This window comes from Micropterus dolomieu, linkage group LG13, assembly GCF_021292245.1.
Source record: "Micropterus dolomieu isolate WLL.071019.BEF.003 ecotype Adirondacks linkage group LG13, ASM2129224v1, whole genome shotgun sequence".
Classification (NCBI taxonomy): domain Eukaryota; kingdom Metazoa; phylum Chordata; class Actinopteri; order Centrarchiformes; family Centrarchidae; genus Micropterus; species Micropterus dolomieu.
The window spans coordinates 16854222-16876983 of NC_060162.1; the positions used below are offsets into that span (position 1 = coordinate 16854222).

At 41.0% G+C, this 22762-nt stretch overlaps 1 protein-coding gene and 1 long non-coding RNA gene across 4 annotated transcripts in view; one reads left to right on the top strand and one right to left on the bottom strand.

The window, feature by feature from the left end:
* Positions 1–1691: 1691 nt before the first annotated feature.
* LOC123982135 lies at positions 1692–8022 on the bottom strand. Its single transcript, XR_006827909.1, has 4 exons — positions 7725–8022; positions 7398–7622; positions 2646–2745; positions 1692–2181 (listed from the first exon to the last, which is right to left on the bottom strand). It is a non-coding gene; the product is annotated as an uncharacterized LOC123982135 (long non-coding RNA).
* The window catches only part of sh2d3ca (SH2 domain containing 3Ca), a 52992-nt gene continuing 36341 nt past the window's right edge, over positions 6112–22762 (top strand). For 2 of the 3 annotated variants that reach the window (XM_046067533.1, XM_046067534.1), the window contains exons 1-4: positions 6112–6231; positions 7369–7653; positions 7775–8285; positions 11970–12009. In XM_046067533.1, coding sequence (XP_045923489.1) covers positions 6213–6231; positions 7369–7653; positions 7775–8285; positions 11970–12009 — 855 coding nt within the window. In that variant the 5' untranslated portion in view covers positions 6112–6212. Of the gene's footprint in view, positions 6232–7368; positions 7654–7774; positions 8286–11969; positions 12010–20216; positions 20325–22762 lie in introns of those variants that run through there. The other variant, XM_046067535.1, reaches the window with a different exon arrangement.

A 22762-nucleotide genomic window follows, 5' to 3' on the forward strand; every position in this document is an offset into this window, starting at 1 on the left:
AAAACATATCACTACAACTTGATCCCTCATATTTGTGCTATACAGGACGCCCTTGTAAAAGAGACTGTGTCTCAATGGGACATTTTCTGTTTAAATAAAGGTTTATATATAATGCGCTTCTCTGCAGGCATAAATAGTAATAAGAAAATACAGCAAAATGTATAGTGTTGGTAATGGATCAGAGCTGCACCAAATCATATAAATTGCAGTTTTCATTGAGGAGTCATTGTTTACTTTTAATGATTCAACACGTCACCAACAGATTAGTGTTACTATGAGAGCTGCACCTGGTGCAGATGAGTCACCTTCAGCTGGCTGGACTGCTAGACTCATTAAAGTGTTGGACACACAAACACACACACACACACAGGCACACACACGCACAGGCACACTTGTATTCCTTATTCCCAAGCTGGCCTCTTGACTTCCCTCCCAAAGCACAAATGGGATGACACAGAAATGGATAGCAGCAGATTGTCCAGTAATGGAGTGTTTTTGTGTGTGTCTATGCAGTTGTGCTCTTTATAGACTCTTATCATTTACTGATATGGACATTTAATGACTCTGGTTATATTTTTACATCACAGTAAACATTTTCACTTACTCTCAGTTTATCTTATTTTGTGGCAAAGGAATAATAAATATTAATAAGAATCCTAATACAGTGTCTGGGAAAACCACATTCTTTGGAAGCTGTCTTTCCTGTTGTAACCGTGTAGAGTTACACCCAGATGCAAAGAATGGCAGATTCATGCCAAAACAATCAACAGGCTGCAAGAGTCATAAATTAAGCAGTATGTGTAAGGCCTGTACATACTTACAAAAATAAACTTAATTATAAGAGAACAAATGGATATGCTCTAAGAGTAATGCTGTGTATGTATATCACTTTCAGTTTGACCCGGTCAAGTAAAACAGAAATCAACAGTGGTTAGTAAATTGTTAAATGTCATATGGGCCAACAAATGCCAACTGAATAACTTCAGTCCCAGTCCAGGGACACAAGCTGCCAGAAATCAAAGCTGGCAGAGCTCATGTAAACTTGAGTGTTCTCAGGTCTCCTTGTATTTTTCCCAAATTACTCACTCAGTTGACATCTGAGCATCACAGAGACAGTGTCCCTGTCTATACAGAAACTTGCCAATCTCTCAGTGATCCTCACTCACCTTCTGTTAATCTTACTCTGGATGACACCCAAACCACTGCTGTGTGTTATGCATTACAGTTCTTTGCTATGACTGGTCTCTGTTTGGCCAATCAAGGCAGGTGATTTCTCCCCAATGTGAAATTCAATTGTGTTTGGCGCCTCCTATAGTCTGTGTATCTGTATAGTATGACACATTTGAAATACTTTTATGTATTTGACTCCCCTATTTACAGAGCTTACATTCTTTAATACCTGTCACCTGCAACGGTTTGGCTATGTATATCAGCCAATAGGTGGCAAATTAAATCAACAATAAGATCACAATGTGCAGTTTAGAGCCCTTACCTTACAGCAAACCTGGATGCCCTGCAAACCATTTCTGAGTAGATACGGGAGAAATTTTCTCTTTATATAACCAGTACATTAATCACAGTAAAGCCCTCAACGGAAAACATAAAAAATTCTTAATGAAGAATAGATAATATATGTCAATGGTAGACAATAAGATGCCACGCATGATAGCTAAAGCATTTCACTCCAAACCTCATGTAATAATTTTTTATTTAAGGTCCTCACAAGTACAGCAAATGATGTATCTGTGTATATGCCAGGATGAATGTGTGCTTGTGTGTATTTGCTGCTTTAATTTCACCTTGATGACAAACAAGGCTTCGATAACTCAGCTCCCTGCCTCCCTTATGTGTGACAAATCACATCAACACAAAATGTCAAAACCTGACGACACAATCTGAAACATAGTCGTCTTGACCTTTTCCACCCGCCGTCGTTTCAGTTTACAATTGTTGTATTTTTCCAGCATTCCTCTTTATTGGACAGTATACAATATTAATTGGCAGGTGGAACGCTTGAAAATAAAAACAGATACCATGACACAAAGGAAGAGGGAGACATAGAGACAATCCTGACAGCCCACAGAATTTAGAGTGTTGATGCTTTCAGTGGTGACAGTAAACAAACACCCCCTTCATACTGAGTCTGAGCTGCTCCCTTCAGGGTGACGATACAGAGTACCTCTGGCAAACAAAGAGATCTGTTAGACATTTATACCTTGTGCAATAAACCTAATGAACAAACTCAATTAATCTACACCTTTCAGCATAGAAAACATACTTTACATTGTATGTATGTTGTATTAACTGTAGTGATGTGTTGAAATGAGTAGCATTGATTGATGAAATAGGATGTTTTTATATCAAATATACAGTGTTCTGTTATATAGCAGCTGTGGCTTTCATGTGTTTGTCAAACCCACTTTGTCTATTGTGTTTTTTTTTAAGGTCGTCATTCCTCATGTATTTGACAGCTACAAATCATATGATTACTGCAGATTATTCATGGTAACACATTTGTATAGATTAAACAACCCAACAGTATTATATAAAGTTAAAGCTTCAGCTAGCTACAACATTAAAATGCTTCTCACACATTTATGCATCAGTAATAATTACTTAATAATCTAATAAAAACTGTACTTTACCTATATTTTGCTGATAATGTTATGTTGGACTGCAGGACTTTAAGTTTTAATGGAGTATTTTTACGTTGTTGTATTCCACCACTGCAGCAGCTTTCAGAGTCTCCTCAGTAAATCAAAGAGAGAGCAGCTGTCATTGATCATCCACAAGAAGGTTGACAACAGCATCACATTAAAGGTCACAATCACATTCAAATAGCAGTAGATACTTATTCAGTTGTTGTTGCAGTGAAGTCAGGATAAATGATTTTGCAAATGTATAGCAGAATGACTCAGGTCATGTGCTGCACATGCACTGTAAAAGTCATCCAGAATTGAGTTTAAAATTTACATTCAAGTAGTAACAGTTCAGGGTAATTCATTCAAGTGATGTGTAGGTGCTTTTCCAGAGGAAAGTGTAATAAGAGAAAAGCATTAAATGCTGACAATGCTATAAAAAAAACAGAGGATGATGGTTACAGTCAATTAGATACATATTACCTACTTATCAGTTCATTAATTTCTGGCAGCATACAGCAACATCACACTCATAAACAACCCTGAATAACAAGGAAGCAATGAAAAGATTTATGACTATTATCCAATAAGGACTATATAACTATCAGTACACGACTTTGCCCAGTAAGCTTTTATATTGTGTTTCTGAAGAACACAAATGTACATACACTTTAAGTAGGTAGAAAAACAAGTACATAAAATATGTGCTATGTTTGCTGTCTTTAGGATGTGTGATAAATGTACAGAATACTTGTGGTATGTTATTTTGGAAATTAAATAAAATGAAAGGTGTGAGGGACCTCATGAAGGAGCACAGCATTTCCTGTGTGTTTTTGTCTAAAAAAGGTTTCAGTTTTGTGCGTCTCTCTCACAGGGCGGTGTGTATCATCGCGGCCTCAGGTCAAAGTGAGCTGTCATCGTATGAGGTGGCGGAGAGCTGAATTATTGAAAGCTTGTTTTTCATCAAGGTGAAATTAAAGCAACACACACACACACACACACACAGTCATTCACTCCAGCAAATTGCTTCTGTGGAAAACCTGTTTGGGACACAAAATAAAAGTCTAACGCACTACTTCAGTACTTCAGGGTGTGCGTGAGCTCACACGTGTGTGTGTGTATGTGTGTGTGTTTACCACACTATATCATATTTCTCACTTTTCCCAATCTACCTCCATACTGTTGGATTACAGAGAAGTGATTAGCATCATCATGTTCAGTTGGTTCAGTCCATAGGCTGCACCAAAAGGACTAGATGTTCTACTTGGACCTTACTCCCTAAAAATAACCTGTTCAGGTGGACATGGGCATTACCTGGAGGCACCAGCCACTCAATGGTTCACAGAAAAATATGGCATCACAAAAACACACTTTTTAAGACAAAAAAAAATTGTTACATGTATGATTGGATGAAACGGACCATTAGCCTGGTAATTAGTCTTCATGAGTCTTAGTGACTTTTAATTGGAAATGTGCAAGGCCAATTTAACAGCAATTTTCCAGACCAAGCAGGCATCTGTCTACAGTTATCTGTGGTGAAGTACATATAGAGTAAAACACAGTAGGTTGGCTGTAGTTCTGTTTTGTCAGGGACCTTTGGTGGCATCCAGAGGATGGCTAACAGCAGATTAGGGAGGGATCTCTGTGTAACTGTTTCTAACTGAGCACAGTGACCCTTTCTGAGACGCTGAAATGTCATAATTTATGTGTACATTCAAAGAGCCTTTTGTCCCTGAATTAAGAAGGTAAAAATGTTTTTAGTCTTGTTGACAAAATAAAACCAGACAATGTGATGGTGAACTGATGAAGTCTGAAATATTATCATCAGGGCATGTTGCTCTTTAAAGTTGCAGGATGATGAATATGTTAAAATAATAATAGTGCGTATGGTTTCAGCTGTTGATATTACCTTTAAAATAGGTACTGTTTCTGAATGTTTCATATGTACTGGAGTTTTCATTTTGCTTTGTATGTTTTTTACTCTGTTCTATGCCTTCTCAGTTCACAGACTAAATATACTGGTGTGGTACAGTGTTCACAGGAAGACGAAAAGCGACTTTGCACAAGCTGCACGCCCAAAAGTCAACAGGAAGTGAAAACCCATAGACCTATTGCTCATGCTAAACACTACATGAGAAGTAGGTCCATACACTATATATTACAGTGACTATTACTCATCTCTGTGTTACAGTAGGAGCATATTAGCTTATCTCCCTGACCTGATATTTGAACACATTAAGTTTTACTGTATTATGCATGTTTTAAAAAAAAGAAATAAATTAACACATACGTAAAAAAGGAAAAAATGCAATGATATGCTGTATTTTGCGTTTGTATTTTGCATTTGTGGAGTTTGTTCCTGTTTGTTATTATGTTTAAATGATAAATAAGAGAAATGCTGTAAAACGATTAAGGAACAAACAACAAACAAACAAACAAACAAATGACACCAAGACACCAGTGAGTTTCTTATCTTTTTGTAGGGCACCATTGTTCAAAATAAATTGTGGTTTCATTGGATAAGGTTATGGACAGATTGTGGTCAGGGTTACAGTAAAAGAAAATCCATCATTGAAGGCTCTCTGGAGACAGGATGTTAACCTTGGTTTCTGGTTTTAAAGTCTTGCCATTCTGCCTTTATTCGTAAATGGGCCATTCTTCGCAAGACAAAGCGACCTCTCAGCAAAACAGTCATTTTTCTGGTAAGTACGGTCACCAAAAAACCCCTTATGTAAATCTCTATCATCAAATGCTTCACTCCTTAACATAGAGCTTTCCCCTTTTGTGGGTGCACTGAAGGATGCTTTGCACTGAACCGAGACATGCTGACAAACAACAGGTCCCAATCACTACATAAATATTTTTTCTTTCATTAATTTCACTGAATCAGGCATGTTGTTATTCTTTTCTCCTTAAAAATTAGATGCACATTAGAATTATCTTAATAATGCATTAGGGTGCAGCAGCATTTTGAGAGATTAAGATTCTCTACCCTCAAACATTAACTATGTATAGAAACTGTGTTGGGAAGATTAAAGGACTCCTGGTTTGAAATAAATAATCAGTGTCAAAGGTGAGTTATTACCTCTAGATGAGTTTATAACCAGCTGTTTATTTCAACAAGATCAAAGTCACCTATCAGCACTTGTGTTTTTAACACTTTACACCCCTCCAACTTTCCATGGCAACTCTATCTATCATATCAACACTTTTGGCCAGAGGCCACCCTCATATATTCCTATTTTTTATCTTACCCTTTTTTAACCCATGTCATCTCAAATCATCTTTTCATTTCCTCTTACCATTGGTCCTTTTTAGCTTTACACAGGAAGTGTCACGGGCTGCCCTGCCCCTGCTGCTGCCTCTCATATCTCAGTTTAGTCTCCCTCACACGTGAATAAGCGTTTGCAGTATCTCACCCACAGAGAGGAACTGTGGTTCAAGGTTTGCCCTCCATAACAAGAACTGATCCTCCCTATCTGGCTCCGCTTTTCTGTTTTACTTTGTCTCCTCTCAGATGATCCATCTGTCACCCACCTGCAGCTGATCTTATACGCACACTGCAGCCACAACATGAGCATACGGAAACTGAGTGAGTACTGTGTGTGTGTGTGGAGCAGCTGCACTTTCACGTTCATGTGTTTCTGCATATAGTCATCTGGGGTGTGAGCAGTTAGGTTAACCAATGCTGTCAGCCACCGTTAGTTTTGCTATATTTTTGTGACAAGGATGACTTGCATAACAAAATCAACTTGCATGACCTGTTTTGCTGTTTTGCAGTTCCGTCAATTATTAAAATATATACAATTCATAATAAAATATGATTTTAATTATATCCAGTATAGGTTTTGTAAAAGCAGGTCTTTTTCATAAATAGCAAAATAGCTGAATGCCTTCCGGTGTTGACACAGAAACAACCAAGCAGGACCAGATGCACCCACCCACACACACACATCCACACACACACACACACACACACACATGCACATATACCATAACTTTCATTTCATAGCTTCAAATGGTTGACTGCTTCTACATCTGTAGAGCAACACAATCAGTACAATAGCTCTACAAAAGGCCATTTTACTGTAACAGCTGGACCGAAAGAAAGGGACTTGTTTATTAAAGCTGCATTCATTGATTTGTTTGCCACTTGGGGGCAGCAGAAAAGTTGAAAACACAACATCTGAAAAATGAACTTAAAAAGTTGCTAAGTCATGTTTCTGTCCATTTGATAAATCCAACATTCACCTTTTAGCTCTAGTTTTAGCCTATGCCAACGAATGAAAACTATCATCTTTTTTGCCTACAAAGCCTTCCAATATGTTGCACAGCTAGTTGCTAACTTTGAAGTGAAGAGTTGGAAAACCAAAACAATAAGCTTAAAGACACTACAAAGCTATGGAAAGATGAGGGAACAGCGGAGTTGGGTTTGTTCTCTTCTTTCCATGTTACAATCCAAATGTACTTAACCCTGTACTCTTTAGTTCCTCACACTTTTAGTTTCCTCCTTAAACATAACAACAACTCTTTTACAAATGTCTCATTTAACTAACATATTATTCAAATAATCTAATCTCTAATTGAGAGGTTCTCTGAGGATTAGTTGGCAGTATAAAAACACTAATAAAAGCGATACAATTCAGCAGTTTTATACTGGACCAACATCATATAGTTGTAACCACACAGTAAGCATTTCTTCCCCTTTTCAAACTTTTCCCCTCTCAAGGTTTCAAGTGGTTCGGGAGCCTCACCAACCTCTCTTTTCGCCGCAGCACTGAGAAATCAGACTCCAAGTCCTCTCAGTCGAAGTCTGGAGCAGGAGCGGGATTTGCACCTGAAGATGCCGCTGACTGCGGTACGCCAGTCCTGGCTCCAGTTGCTGAGACAACAGTGGACGACATGGGTGCCATGCGGCCTCGCACCGCCAGTTACGTACGCTCCAGCGAGAGCTATACACACATGGGTACGCTGCCACGGCTACTGATGAAGAGGAGAGGCAAGAGTAATAAAGGTAAAGCAACAGAAGCTATGAACAACACTGAAGTGATAGCACTTCTCTTTCTTTTCTTATTTTTCCTCTACCTGTCTTTGTCTGCTTTGATGTTTATTTCTGATGTCCCCCTCTTCTCTAGGAGGCCCCAGCAGCAGTAAGAAAAGTAAAGACAAGAGCAGCATCAGCAGAAGTCAAAGCCAGCGACCAGCAGGTGACAAAGACAGCTGGCACCCGAGGCCGACAGCCGCCTCGTCCAGAGTGGCTGGAGACGGGGCTGGAGTTAAAGCTGGGCTCAAAAAAGACTCTCTCACTGATCTTAAGACCCAGCCTGAACCTACAGGTGAAACAAATACACAAAACGCCATCTCTGGACCCATTCCTGCCTGTGAAGATGTGTCGCCATCTAGTGGCTCAAGTGCTGCACAACAACCTGAGACATGTGACAAGCAACGAATCACCCAGGCAGGTGCAGGTTTGAACCCCGAAGAGACTTCATCACCTCCACTCAGTCAGGGGAATGATCGGATCCGGACAGGTGAGGATGATGGGTTAGGGTCCTGGCCTGTATCTGAAACAAAGGAGGAAGCAGAGAGCAGAGAGCTGACAGACGGAGCAGACAAAGGAAACCAAAACTCTGACAGCATTTACAGGTGATTCTTTTTAAATTTTCTTGTGAACTGTTTATTATTCTTTCCTTTTTTTCTTCCTTGAACAATAAATTCATTGAAGGAAGAAAGGTTACTGATTGGGGAGGAGAGGAGAGTGCCATTCATTTAAAGCTCTGTCCTGTACAATTACTTGTACAGGACAGAGTTTTAAATGAACAGGACAAATGATCCCTATCACACTCAACACAACGTTTTGCATTGCAAGTGTTTGATGCAGAGGTACAGTTTCCTTCTTCTGTGCTGATTTCCAAATTGGGAAACTGTCCCAAGAGGTCTTGAGAAGGGTCCCTGTCTAAAAGTCAGTTTTAGAAACACTTTACTCAAGTACTTTCATTAAGCACAGATTTTCCATAGTATGGAACATCACAGATGAAATTTTTTTTAGGATTATCCTGGCAAAAGGTTTTTTCAGTTGTTCTTAAGCCATAAACACAGGAGAGAAAAGTACTTAGATCTCTCAGGGCTTTCATATTTGTTTGTATATTTCTTTTACATTTACAAAAAATAGAAGATTTAAAAAATAAATATTTTTTCTTTCTTACCCCATAAATAGTTAATTAGTAGACCTCTTTGTCTAGTGACACTTTGGGCAACCCCTTGGTTGTAAACAATTGAACTACACTAAGGAACTGTATAACAGGTAGTTAAAGTAGTAGTAGTAGTTATCTCTCCACATCGCATCAGCACATCAGTATTAGCAGTTTCGTAGTGACATATGCTGCAGAAACAGTACGTTTATTTTTAATACATTGAGTATATATGTACATTAGCCGAAAATACTGTGCAGATAGAATTGAATGAAGGGCTTTGTGTATTTTTACATTGTTGTATTGGCACCACTTCTTCCACCATTAGTCAAAATCTGAGTCTTACATTATTTCAGATTTGTGATTACATGTTCCATTGGGCTATACCTAAAGTAATGTGTTTAACACAATTACCACAAAAATATGCTCAAGCTGTGTGGGTATGCCAGGGGGCGCAAATCAGTTTTTACTGCGTGTAAAGCTGCCAGGGAAGTTAGACAGTTCACGCTTCACAGTTTGTGCTGACTTTGCTGTGGACAGGGCTTTTCTCAGGCGATGGGTGTGAGGTGAGAAGATAACAGGATTCATAACTTCACCTTTTCAAGGCAGCAAGTAACATTGATTCCTTTTATTGATCAGATGCTGCTGGAAAGCTACCGCACTGTTGTGGTGATGTTTTCTTATTTTGCATCGATGTGTTCTGACACACATGAGACCGACATAAACAAGCGTTTCTTGTGCGCATTGTGTGCGTTTCATAACGTTGTAGTTGTTTTATCAAAAAAATACTTCATGGAAGAGTTTGAGGGAGAATGTGCCTCCTGAAAGGTGCCCACCCCCTACTCCTCTCAGCCGAGCAGACTGCATTTTCTTGCTGCTTTCCCATGACATGCTAAGGTCTCCCTGCCTCCAATATTCCATGCATGATAGCTGAGTGCTTGTATCGTGTTACAGTGGGATTTTCACTGCGTGTGAATGTGCATGCCTGTGTGCAGGCTGCAGTCCTGCTGGCATGTACGGGCACGCCTCTGCGAGCATGCACCCCTAGCCCATTAGTTCAGCCCAGGGACCGTGGGAAATATAGCTGTATGGTGTTGTACAAGTTCAGTATGGGCACATCAAAGACTCTCTCTCCCCTGTCTGTTCAGCCCTGAATCACAGGTCGTTCCTTCTCTCAACCCTACTGTCCATTTCACTCTCCAATTCTTATTCTGCCCAAAGTGCAGCTCTTCACTTCTTTGCCCGAGTTTGCCTGCTTTTCTGGAAAACCAATTTCATTTCTCAGAGAGTGCCTTTGGAGGCTGGTAAGCTGGTACAATTATGGGTTTTGTTCTCTAGCCTCATTGTCCCTCCTGGAGTAAAGCATTTCAACTCCTTTGGTGGGTGCTCACTTGAAAAGAGGCAACGCATTCTCATCTCACCAGCATGTTAACCTATGTTTAACTAGTTGGAACAATTAGTCGTTAATGCTTGATTAATGTATTAGTCATGGCAAACATTTGCTGGTTTCAGCATCTCAAATGTTTAGATTTGATACTTTCAATATGACAGTGAACTGAACCGGTTGTGAATTGTAGGTCGGATAAAACAAGCTCTTATAACTTAGAACTGTTATATTCTGATGAATGGGTATTTGACATTTAAAAGACAAAATTATGAATTGATTTATCAAGAACCAGCAGTTTAATTGATATTGAAAATACTATACTAATACTAATTGCGACCCCAATCAAAGCCAATTCAAGTAGACTTTGATTATGTAGCCCAGCATCACAAGTTTCTCGCTGGGGCTTAAAATTTGTACAACATATTACAATCTCTGTCCGCACATCCTTGAGTCACATAAGGAAAAACTGAAAAAGCTTAAATAGGAGTAAGCACTTCATCTAAGCACTGATGGCATTTATGCTCACCCTCTTCCAAGTTAGGCAGACATGCTGTAGGTGCTGCTTGTACAGATTAGACAGATGTAGCAGCAGCAATAGAAACAGAGTTTCAATCTTTAGTAAATACAAGTCAAGTATAATATCAAGTTTATAATATTAAGAGTATAATATTGAGGACATATTATGTGTAATAAGTTCACGAGTTTCTCTACGAGTGCAGCATTTCCAGCTGGACTCGTTCTCTCTAATCGCTCTCTCTAATCTCTAAAGCTACTTGGCCTTGCTTGCCAAACCATATTTGTAGTTTCAAAGCATAAACACAAGGCATGCTAGTGAGTGTTTGAAGCACAACTGGTAAGCTTGACATGGACTTCTTCTCTACTAGTGCTTGATGGCCATCTTATCAAGGTCTGATGTTATTTTCAAAGCCTGGTGCATGATTGGTATGTTTTTGTATTTAAAGCTCAGTCTCACATTCTTTTCCGGAGAAATGCTGACGTTATCAGTGCAAATGACGGAGGCAAAGACTTTACAGTTGTACAACCATTTCTGAAAAAGTTTAAACACAGGAGCAGCTTAGGAGTGGAATGTAGAGCTTCTCTGCCGTGGGACCTATTAACATTCCCAAGCCCACTGCCATGATGGGACCCTTTGATCTGGCCTCTTTGTGGTCATGTGTAACACGGCTTTACTCTGGGCCCTATGAGACCCATCATAAAATTGGGAGTTACGCTGATTGATCTTAAAACGTGTCTGCGAGTGTAATTGCCCCTTTAGCTTGCGCTCGCTCCATATCACAAAGCTACACAGCAGTATCCGCAGTATGGCTTCCTAGACTGCGGCACAGCGGGGGGTTTGACACATGATCCAGATCCATCATGGGTGTAAAAGTGTGAGTTATTGCGCCCGAGAGATTTGAGAGGCCAGCTTCATATTCAGCAACCTAAGACGGTCAGCGGGATTTGTTATCTGTCTATTTTCCACGAAGCTAGATTGCACCAGCATTTTACTCAGTGGAGAGGCCGCTGCGGAAGTGAGTCATGGGAATACAGGCATGTTTTTTGCCTGCAGTAACATTCACTGCACCTGTTACAAGACCAGATCAAACACAAAAGCACCAGCATGTGCACATATGTGTCGATATGTACACACAATTTCAACAGAGTTTACAGCCCTATTCCTGTTATTACAATGGCTAACATCTCCCCTCTTTAATCTTCTTTATTTTTTTTTGCCTTTTTCTGTTTCTTCAGCTACATGAAGCCAGTGCAGAACCAGGGAGAATATGTTGAGGTAAGTCTGCTCTGTCCCAGTGTATGTGTGTCTGTGCCCTAGTCCTGTCCTCTTCTGTCTGGGTCTGTGTCCTTGAATGTGTGGTATGATTGTACAGATGAATGTGCTCTTGTGTGTGTGTCTGTGTGTCTGTATGTCTGTGTGTGTGTGTGTGTGTGTGTGTGTGTGTGTGTGTGTGTGTGTGTGTGTGGCTAAAATGATTAGTGCTTCATACTGACAGACACAATTACTATTTATACTTATTGTCAGTCTTTCTACACATCCAATTGCTGGAGGTTAAATGTCACATCCAACCATATTGTCTTTTTAAAAAAGTAATGCCATAAGTTTCAGTATTAAAAATATATTCATTTTTACTTTTACTAGATTGTAAAAACTTTTTGTGCTGCTTATGCAAAATGTCCATACATTAACCGTACCGGTGCTAGATTATGCCACTTGTATTCCCACTGGTATTAATGATGAATGTGAGAACACTGTTAGGTTGCTTGTAGAGAATGGAGAGACAGAATCTGACAAAACATCAGCTTTTCCTAGTATACAAAGTTTCACTTTTTTCTCAGTGACATACATGTAATGCCTGAGATGCCATTAGATATGAGTTGTAGTTTTCCGCCTGCATAAGCATCTCAGTTTGAATTTCCTCCTCCCTGCTCCCTCCCACATTATTGAATTAGATTTTTTATTGTGAGCGCTCAGATGTAATTGTGGCTGATTATTAGCCCCTAGTCTTCAACAGTTATGCTCATTTCAGCAGGCTCACTCTGCATTTAGCCTAATTTGGTCTGCCATTTAGCTAATTGAATTTGGAGTGAAGCAGTGCTAATGTCAGCAGTGTGCACCTAGCAAGCAGTCTGTGCTGCAGCCAGTAGGTGGGGCCATACGCTGGAGTTGTGAACTTAGAGACCAGAGAGCATGTGAAGCCGTTTCATGACCTTGGAGATAGATGACGGGGATTCGTGCATCTTGTAGACTACAAATACACATTGATACAGATATTGGACTTTAAAGTAAGGAAGAAGAGAGGGAAGGAAAGACTGAAATGAACTGTTGAGCTCTTGGGATCTGTTTTTCTATTGATTATACATCACAGGCGGAGTGGTAAAAGCCTTCTCCTGTGACCCTGACCTGTACTCCGGTTGTAAAACAAATATATCCAACTTCCTCTGACCACAACAAATTGACTGCAGTTAAATCCCACTACACTGCTTCCCTTGTTAGGATCTTAATGTTGTTTTTGCATCAGTGTCTCATAATTGAGAATATAGGCTTGTTTTACTGCTGTGTAAACAAAACTTTAAGTGCATCAGAACATTACATTGAGCTGTTTAGTATTAGTGTAGCGGCATTAAGCCACCCATATCCTCTCACATCTTGTCTTGTCATTAATTTACTTAGTAGATGAAGGCCTGAACAACTGGTTTAATAGTGCCTCTACTCTTAAAAGTGTATTAATTTGTATAATGTTAGTGATGTGGTCTTTATTTCAGTTTAGGTGACCCACTGTGATACTGGGCAGTGCTAGTCAATTTGAGAGTCCTACAATTACTGATCTTATAATTTAGCAGCATTACATAGGGTGGGGTGGCATGGTGATGCAGTGGTTAGCACTGTCACCTCACAGCAAGGAGGTCGTGGGTTTGAACCTTGGTCGTTCCAGGCCTGTCTGTTAGGAGTGTCTGCGTTGGTTCTCTCTGGGTGTTCCGGCTTCCTCCCACCATCATAAGACATACAGGCTAGGTTAATTAGTGACTCCTAATTGTCCTTAGGTGTGACTGGTTGTTTCTCTATGTGTGGCCATGCGATGGACTGGCGACCTGTCCAGGGTGTACCCCACCTTTCACCTATGTCAGCTGGGATTGGGGCCTTCATTTGGTGAACATTTGAGAGGTGGCAGGAAATGGGGCCAGAGGGTGGTGACTTGCAGAGTGCTTGTAACATGAATTTTCATTATATTTGTAATATTGTAACATGTAATATTGGATAAACACACACCAAGCACACCATTCAGATTTTAAAGATCAAGAAGAGAAGCAGTGTCACTGTTTTCTGCTTTAAATCCCAACTCGCCTACTTTTTTCAAATGCATGTTTTGCCACCCAAATTAGTTTCATCTTTCCTTTTCTCACTCTCACACTCCACAACAGCCCCTCCCGCCACCACGCACCGCCCCACCCACTCCCTGAAAGCTGCCAGTACTACCTCCATCTCCTTCAATTTCTCTGAAACATTTATGACAGCTGATGTTTAAATCAGGAGCTGGCCTCAGTGTTCCCTGTTATAGTTGGAAAGACCAGGCCTGTGACTTTCTCCCCTGGTTTGTCATATGTGCATTTTCTCACTTACACATAGACAGTATCACACATACATCAATTGGAAATGAGTTTGACAGCGAGAAAGACAGACAAACCAATCTGATCTTAATATGCCCAAAGAAAATAAGCAATTGCTAAGAAAAGCTCCTGATGCATTCAGGGCAAGTTATTCATCATTTAGGCTTTATCATAAAAAATCCATCATCATTCATTTTTCATGTGGGGGTATGGGTGGTCAAGCAATATCTTCTGTTTTTGTTTTGTGACTTTTAGTCAAAGATTTAAAAAGCAGTTGGTTAGTTTAGTCTTAGTCTGAGTGTGAGCATGTTTTCAAATAGTGTGTATGTGTGTGGCTACTTGCGCTTTGATTGCTTGCGCTTGTCTTTGCCTGCAGCCCAGCCCTGCTTTGTCTCCTGTCCTATTTAGTGGCTTGGAGCTACTTTGAAAGGAGGGGCAGGGGGGGTTGGTTCATATGATGTTTATTAACATTTGTCTGGCAATAGATTCACACTGGTGCTCTAAAAAAAAATCAGTGTGTGTGTGTGTGTGTGTGTGTGAGAACAGGCTCAGCTGTATATCTGTGTGTTACTGGTGTTTGATTATGCGAATGGTTTGAATTTCCAAAATCTGTATGTGTCTGTGTGCCGCCTGATTAAATGAAGGCAGAGCCCTGTGGGTACATGCACGTGTATGTGCGTGTGACTTAATACAGTAGATTGAATTAATGTGGCGCCTCTGTAAATGAGGGGGGTGTAAACTGTCAGGGCAGGCCCACGGTAAAACACCCCTGAAAAGTCTTCAGTTTCTGTTCCTTTGCTGTGCAGACAGACTGACAAAGCCTTGTATTTTATAGCAAGTAGGTGCACACATACACGTCATACACACTATTTGAAAACAAGCTCACACTTAGACTGAGACTGAACAAACACTGTGTTTACTGAAAGGGCATTTACATCTCGGATTATTGCATAAATCAGTCTATTTAGGTCATCAAAGAGAAAAGGGCTCAGATATGCACAACATATTTTTATGGCATATAGTCGTTTGTAAAATTTGGCTTGGATTTGACTCTCAGGACATGGACAAAATAACAGAAATGCCTTAAAATGTAATGCGGATACCAGTTTGTTGAAACCTACAATGTTCAGAGTGTCATGATAGAGTTTTCCATTGCACATACTTTTTCACTGTTTGCCGTGGACACACCAGCAATTAAAGCCAATAATTGCAATGCTTGCAGGTAATGCTTTTTTTTTTTTCCCTCTTTGTTTTGAGCATGTTAGCATGCTAACATTTGCTAATTAGCATGTCAACCTCATGGTAGTAGGTTGGACCTCTTGTTATCTGTGCCACATTTACCACATATATTCAATAGGCCTAGTTGTTGAGATAATTCAGTCTGGACCAAAGTCGTGGTACAGACAGATTGACATTGCCATCCCTAAGAATGCTGACAGCATTCAGCAGGCACACTTTGCTAATTGGTTTTCAACTTCAAATGATTCGTCTAGCTGCTTTGTAATGATGATTTACAGAACAGAGGTTGCTGTCTGAACTCCTGGTGCTCCAGTCATAAAACTCTGAAAACATATGTGATTTGGTAAAGAAAACAGTATCCAAATACTACATGTAAAAAGTGGAAAAACTGCATTAGCAATCAACATTGAGTTGAATCAACACCTCTAAGAATCTCAGAAAAAAAGCTCTGATTTTTACTGTTACTTCGTTCTGTTATTTTGTCCACCCTCTTCAAGGTCAGCATGCTCGTGCCACTAAGCAGCACACGAGGCAGAAAATAATGACACATTGATCTCTCTAAGACAGTGTTACACACCGCTTTATTCACGCTAAAGATGTGTCTAGTTGCTACAGCAACACATTTGGTGTAAGGCTAAGTCATTTTAATGCGATTAAAGCAAGACAGCTGATTTTTAATTGCGCTATTTCACACCTAAATGAACATTTTTTTCACACGTCTGTGCGGACAAAGTTGCAGCATTTCCAGCTGGACTCGTTCTCTCTTGCTGCATCATTATTGCAGGATGATGTTTCAAACAGGCTTTGAAACACATATCTAGTGGTTCGATACGGATTAACCACTCGGTGAATGGGGTCCACCCTGTGAAAACACACTGATGACAATCAGACACACAGATCATTAGCTGTACCCTCCTAACCCCCAACGGAGCCTGGCCTTTGTTTTTAGACACGCACGTGTGCACATATGGACACACATAAAGATATGTGTGTATAATCTTCCTCTGTGTGTCTCTTTTCATCTCTCACACACATGCACATATACACATTGTACTCTCTCCCCTCTCACGCTCACTATCTCTGTCTGTCTCTTACACACACACACACACACACACACACTCACATGCACACTCCTTTCATTAGTGGGATGCTTGCAGGCACATGCAGGGATTCTCCATTGTGCTCCCTATCAGCCTGCGGGATGGGGCTCACTAATTAATATTTAACTGAAGACCGCCTCCAAGCAGGGGAGGAGAGATAGAGATAGAAGTGTGGAAGGATGGCCATGGAGGAGAAGGGAAGGACAGAGGAGAGAAAAGAGGGAAAGACAGGGATTTGAGAATGGAGGATGATGGAAGAAGGAGGTTAGGCTGCTGGTGAGAGGATAAGGAGGGAGAGATGATGGGAGGAGCATTGCAATAAGAAGAGTTGGAGAAAGGTTGGATTTGATAGAGCATAAGGGGAGTGAGGGGAGAGGGAAATGAGGGAAATGCTGAAAAGTGCAAGGAAATGTTCAATGGATGTATAACAGTAAGAGTAATGGAGAGAAAGAGACAAAGAAAGTGAAGGAAATGGAGGAGCGAGTACCTCTATGCACATTTTCTGACAGAGGCACTTGTGCAGAGAATGAAAGTAGGATAGATAAAATGATTTAAAAGGAAGCAATAGTGCAAACAAAGTAAGGATGAGGCAAGGAAAGAAAAATAACAAGAAAGATGACTCAGAGTAATGAAGTGTGCAAGACATTAAAGTAAGAATGAGACACTCTTTAGTCTTCCCAAAGGCACAAAATACAACCATTTTTCATTCAACCTGTGTCTGTGGAGAGTCTATTCCATTAAATCATCCTAAATGAGATGGAGCAGTGAAAGCTGAAGCTTGATGATATACCCTGAACTGTGTATTACGATAAATTGCCACATTTATCTCCATAATGAAATATGTAACAATAATAGTTTTTAACACATTGGTGCATGATGTCTTTACTTTGTTATGTTGACTGATATGTATGCCTCAATGAATTACAGTATAACCATATAAAAATCTGGACTTGTGGACTCAACTGTAGACTGGTTAGCTACTTGGGCTTAGTTGTTTTGGGTTTTTTTACATTATGTTCAGACAGTTGGAAAATGGGAATTGACTATACTTAGGTCTGTAAGATATTCATAATATTTGCATTTTGATAAATTCAGTTAATTGTCACCTCAATTCAAGACATAGTTCTTCTTAGTTGCCAGGGAAAGGCAAGCAAATAGGGCAAGTTACTGTTGCACCAGAATGTCCGCCCCTGAGTGTCATATCATAGTGCAGAGCACAATATATTTTCTTCTGTGTCAAGCATTGTCAGAGAACATGGTGTGATTCAGCTGGAGTGAATCTGTTGCTTTGCTTTAATGTCACAGCCCCCCAGAGTAGCCATTTGATATCTGTTTGACTTAACTTAATTCATCGGAGGATGCAGTTTGACACGTGGAAACACAAGCCAGAGAGCTTTCAGAATGTGTTTTGCTTCAAAACAATGACAGGATATATGCTCCTCTTAGCGGGATTCTTTCACTTGTGCAAATTTAAATACTTGTTTAAAAGTATATGTTTTAAAAAGTATCATTTTGTGGAGTGGCTTTTAACTAATTTGCCTTACAGCGCAATACATTTTCAGTATGACCTGTCTGAGTGGGAATTACTCGCCTAACATTACTATTTTAATGCTAAACTCATAGCTATAGCGGACCATCTTTGTTTTAATCTATGCATCCATCATATTGTCGCATGTGCTTTTCCCACAGCATGCGTTTTGGAGTTGCTTGTGTGTGGCGCAGTGGCCAGATATAACATTCTTTATGTTGCGATTGTTTTGGCATGGTATTACAGAGGATTGAGAGAAGGAGAGCGCAGGGCCCCTCTTATGAGATTATTTGTGTCCCCACTGTGTAATCAGTCTAATCCAGCACTGGATGGTTTGAGATTACATTAAGAGGAGACGCTGCAGTTAATGAATCCATCCTGTGTCTTGTAGCTCCTTATCTGTCGGCCTTTTCTCTGACCCACTAGCATGCATTCAAGAAGCAGATTAGTAGAGTGATTACTGGCATCATCTGATGCTGCTTGTGTGTTTGTGTGGCACTGAGATGACCTCAAAGACAAAGTTAACAAAGGAGAGTAAGAGAAAAAGAAGGAACATGTTGCATATTTCTCTGGATATGTCGTTCACTCTTACGTTACGTGTCCCTGCAGTGGTGCAGACCCAACTAAATGCAGTGTCAGAATTTTGGATGCTGTCAAGGCTCTCGCAGTGTTGCCATGGTGAAGCGTCCTCAATGATGTCACTCACTCAGGCCTCTGGAGACAGAGCCCCACCCCTCCTGACATCTCCCCGTTGGTATGTGTGTTTGTGTGTGTGTCTGTGTGTGAAATGGGCCAGTGAAAATCACACGGTGTTATCCTTGAAACACCTGCCCGTGTGTTTCAGTTTATAATGAGCTGTCTAGCTGCAGTCTGCGTTGCTTTTTAGAAACACATCATTATATTCTGCACACACACACACACACACACACACACACACACACACACACACACACAGAAGGATAAAATTTCTATTTCCCCACACAAACCAAAAGCTCTGTAGCTCCTGCTATCTTGAGTACTATATAGTGGTGTGTGTGTCTACATGCAGGTGGAATAAAAGGTATAAATTTGCATTCAAGCACGTGTGTGTGTGTGTGTGTGTGTGTGTGGTGGGGGGCAGCCCTGTTGGGTTCTTTTCATGGCAAAAGAAAGCTCAGATTCCTTTGGGAAGCTGCACTCCTCCTCCTTTCTCTCCTTCTACCCGCATCTTAGTCATTCATCATCTCATCTTTTAATTATCTTTTCTCCCATCTTTTCTCACTTTCTGCATTTTTTTACTCCCTCCATCACCCCCAACCCTGTGTCAGCTTTGTCTTAGCACTGGAGCAGGGGTCGTCAGGAGGGTGGGTGGGGTTTTCGATAGCACTTCTGTCTTCTCTCTGCTTGTGCCTGCTAGCATTCAACCCCCCTCCCTCGCTCCATCCATCCTTCCCACCCACCCACCCACCCTCTCTCTCTCTCTCTCTCCCTCTCCCCCTCTCCCTCCCTCTCCCTCCCTCTCCCTCTGGTCTGCCCTCCCCCCACCCACACTCCTTTCATCACCAAGCAATGAGGTAATCCCTAGCAGCCGCGTGAAGTGCTGCAAGTGCAGTGAGAGGGAGAGAAGCGAGAGCAGAAGCGACAGAAGCCGGTGCAGGGCAGAAGCAGTGGAGATGTCAGGAGCTGTAATATCACTAGCTGTTATCAGTACCAGCTGTTAGCGGCTCACTCGTAGCTAATAGCTGATGTGGTTACCAGCAGCTGCTTGTAAGCTGTAGCTGTGGTGTTAGCTGTTTAGCTTGTAGCCTGGTTTTGTAGTGGTGGCACTATGTTGAGGGGCTGTTAGGCAGGCAGGCAGGCAAGGAGGCTGGCAGGGGTGGGACAGGCTTAGCCCAGGGGCTGGGGTTTAGATCGGACACTCTGGGTGGGGTGGAGAGAAAGAAGAGGACAGGAGACGGGGGAGAGAAGAATAGGGAGAGGTGAAGTAGAGGAAAAGGAGAAAGGAGCGAGGGAAAAGGTTTGAGCAAAGGTAGCAGAGGAAGGTGTGCACCCACCATGACGGAGAGGTGTAGTCTGTGGAGTGCCCTGTCGGCTGCAGCATGCTGCTTCTACCGGGGATCTTTCATGCAGGTGCAGGTGAGTGAGCATCTATCTATGCGTGTTTCAGTTAGTTTGCATGTGTTGTTATACAGTAAGAGACCCCGGGCTTCCTGGTGTGTAACAAAGTCCTTTCACCACATGATATGTCTTTAGCAGGCATATGTGTGCTCCGATTTCATCTACTATCCAAGTTTCCTTATATTTGGCGCATTTGTCCATGCACGTGTGTGTATGTGTATGTTCGTGGGAGGTGCACTCACTGTTGGCTCCTCTCCTGTCCCGGCAGCCGGTAATGTCTGCTGGCTGGCAGACTGATGATATCATAGATGCTGTACAGTACTTGGGTGTCAGATGGACTCTGTGAAATCACCGCATGGAGAGAGATAGAGGGACACGATGAAGGAGGAGAGGGGTTTGGAAGAAAAATACAAAAAAAAAATGTGTATGTGTGTGTGCGCATGCATGTGTGTGTGTGTGTTTGTGTATGAGAGGGAGAGAAAGTGTGTGAAAGGTACAGTAGAGCTTTCAGGATCAGTTTTACTTCGGTCTAATTCTGGCTTCATGCTTGAAACTTAATATCCGACCTTATTCCTAGGACAAAATGACACCTACAGTATATTTTGTGTGTGTATATGGTATGCTTCTGTGTAGAGTTTAGTTTATAGAATATTACATAACATGAGACTTTTCAGAGTGAGAGTTGCAAAGATTTTATATATGACAGCAGTGATAAAGGAAGAGAACACATAAAGGGGACTGATTAATACATTAGATAATGGGAAATAGTAGACTATGAGGAACCAAAAGATGTTACTGCCTGGGGTTATGATACTGTGCTGGACTCCCTTCTCTTCTCCCTGCCACGTTGTTTTAGCTGACTCTGTTGTTATAATTATGGCTTTACTTTAAACAGCAAAGCCACCGAGTTGTGTTCGTGTGTGTGGTTTGAGTGCTTTTCAGGGCAGCGATGTTAGGTGTTGGGGCCCCCCCCCCCCCCCCACCCTTGTCGTCAGTGTGACAACCAGCTGAGACAGACGGTGTCTTCATGTTGGATTACTTTGGTTTTTTTCTTGTTCTAAAAACAAAATATCTGTCCTAGAGAAAGGACAGAGAGAGATTCTTGGCTCTCTTCTTTCAAGGTTTTGGAAGCATCTGCTTTTGTTTAGAGTGAAGTGTTTCAAAGCTCAGAGTAATGAAGTCGTTTTAATTGAATCTGTCATGGGGTTCCTGTGTAGTGGTGGTTGTAGTAGGCGTATATGTGTGTGAGCGGGGGTAAATTAATTAGTAGTCGCTGAATTAGTTAGAGGGATTCTATTGTAAAAAAACAAAAATAAATTACTTAATTCCCTGCAACTTGGGTTTGTTTACAAACAGTGTGATCTTTGTCTGTAGACTAATATTGATTCCCCACTCTATTCTAATTAAACACACCCTGTCAAGCACAAAACTGTGTGTCACATAACCCAAACAGTGTCTGCTACCCAGAGAAGTGATGCTTTAATCATTACTTGTTCTGCGCATTCAGTGTCATGTTGATGCAGTTTCTTTGCCTTCAGGGGGTAACCATTCGTTATAATATTTAGCTTCTTAGTACTTTTCTCTTAGAAACCTGCAATTGTGGTGATATTGTTTTCTTTTTATCTGAAAACACAAGGAATACGCTCTGCCCGGATGGTGTGTGAAACTGTGGAGAACTCAGGGGAATGTGTGATATTGATCTCAATCCTCTTGTCAGTGCTTTACCCCCAAAATACATTTTGATGAGAATTAAGTGGTAGTTCAGTATAGTTTTTTTCATGAAGTAACTATACTGTCACTACCTGTGCTGAAGCATTATCAGTGTTCTGTCACATTTACCGCTCAACATTAATCCTTAATGATTTGTCACCTATCTCTGATAAGAGAAGATGGTAAACCCAGAGATTAACATCTAACTTGTGGGCAACAACAGTACATATTCCATAGAATATAGTTAGTAATATAGTTATTGTTGATACTTCATAGTTATATAAAATAAATAGGTTAAAAAGTGTATTTAATTTAATTTATGAATGAATTAATACTGCATTGTTACAAGTGACATGCAGAGATGATGTTGGACAGTGGTGTGTGACCTCAGCTCATCAGCTGTATCAGTGGAGAGAGATTACACTTGATCCCCTGGTCTAGACTGCAGTATGCTAACTATGGACACACACACACACACACACACATAGAAACACACACACACACACACACACACACACACACATAGAAACACACATGCAGCTTAACCATTGTGTCTGCATTATACCCAGTGCTTCCAGCACATCTCTGTAACTGGGACAATGTAACTGTCTGCTGGACTCCAGCGGCGGTAACCCCCCCGCCCCCCCATGAGCCCCCAGAAAAAGACACATACATACACACAAGTACATAAACTCATGCATGGACACACAAGTACACAGAACTACCCTCCCCCCCCACACCCACAC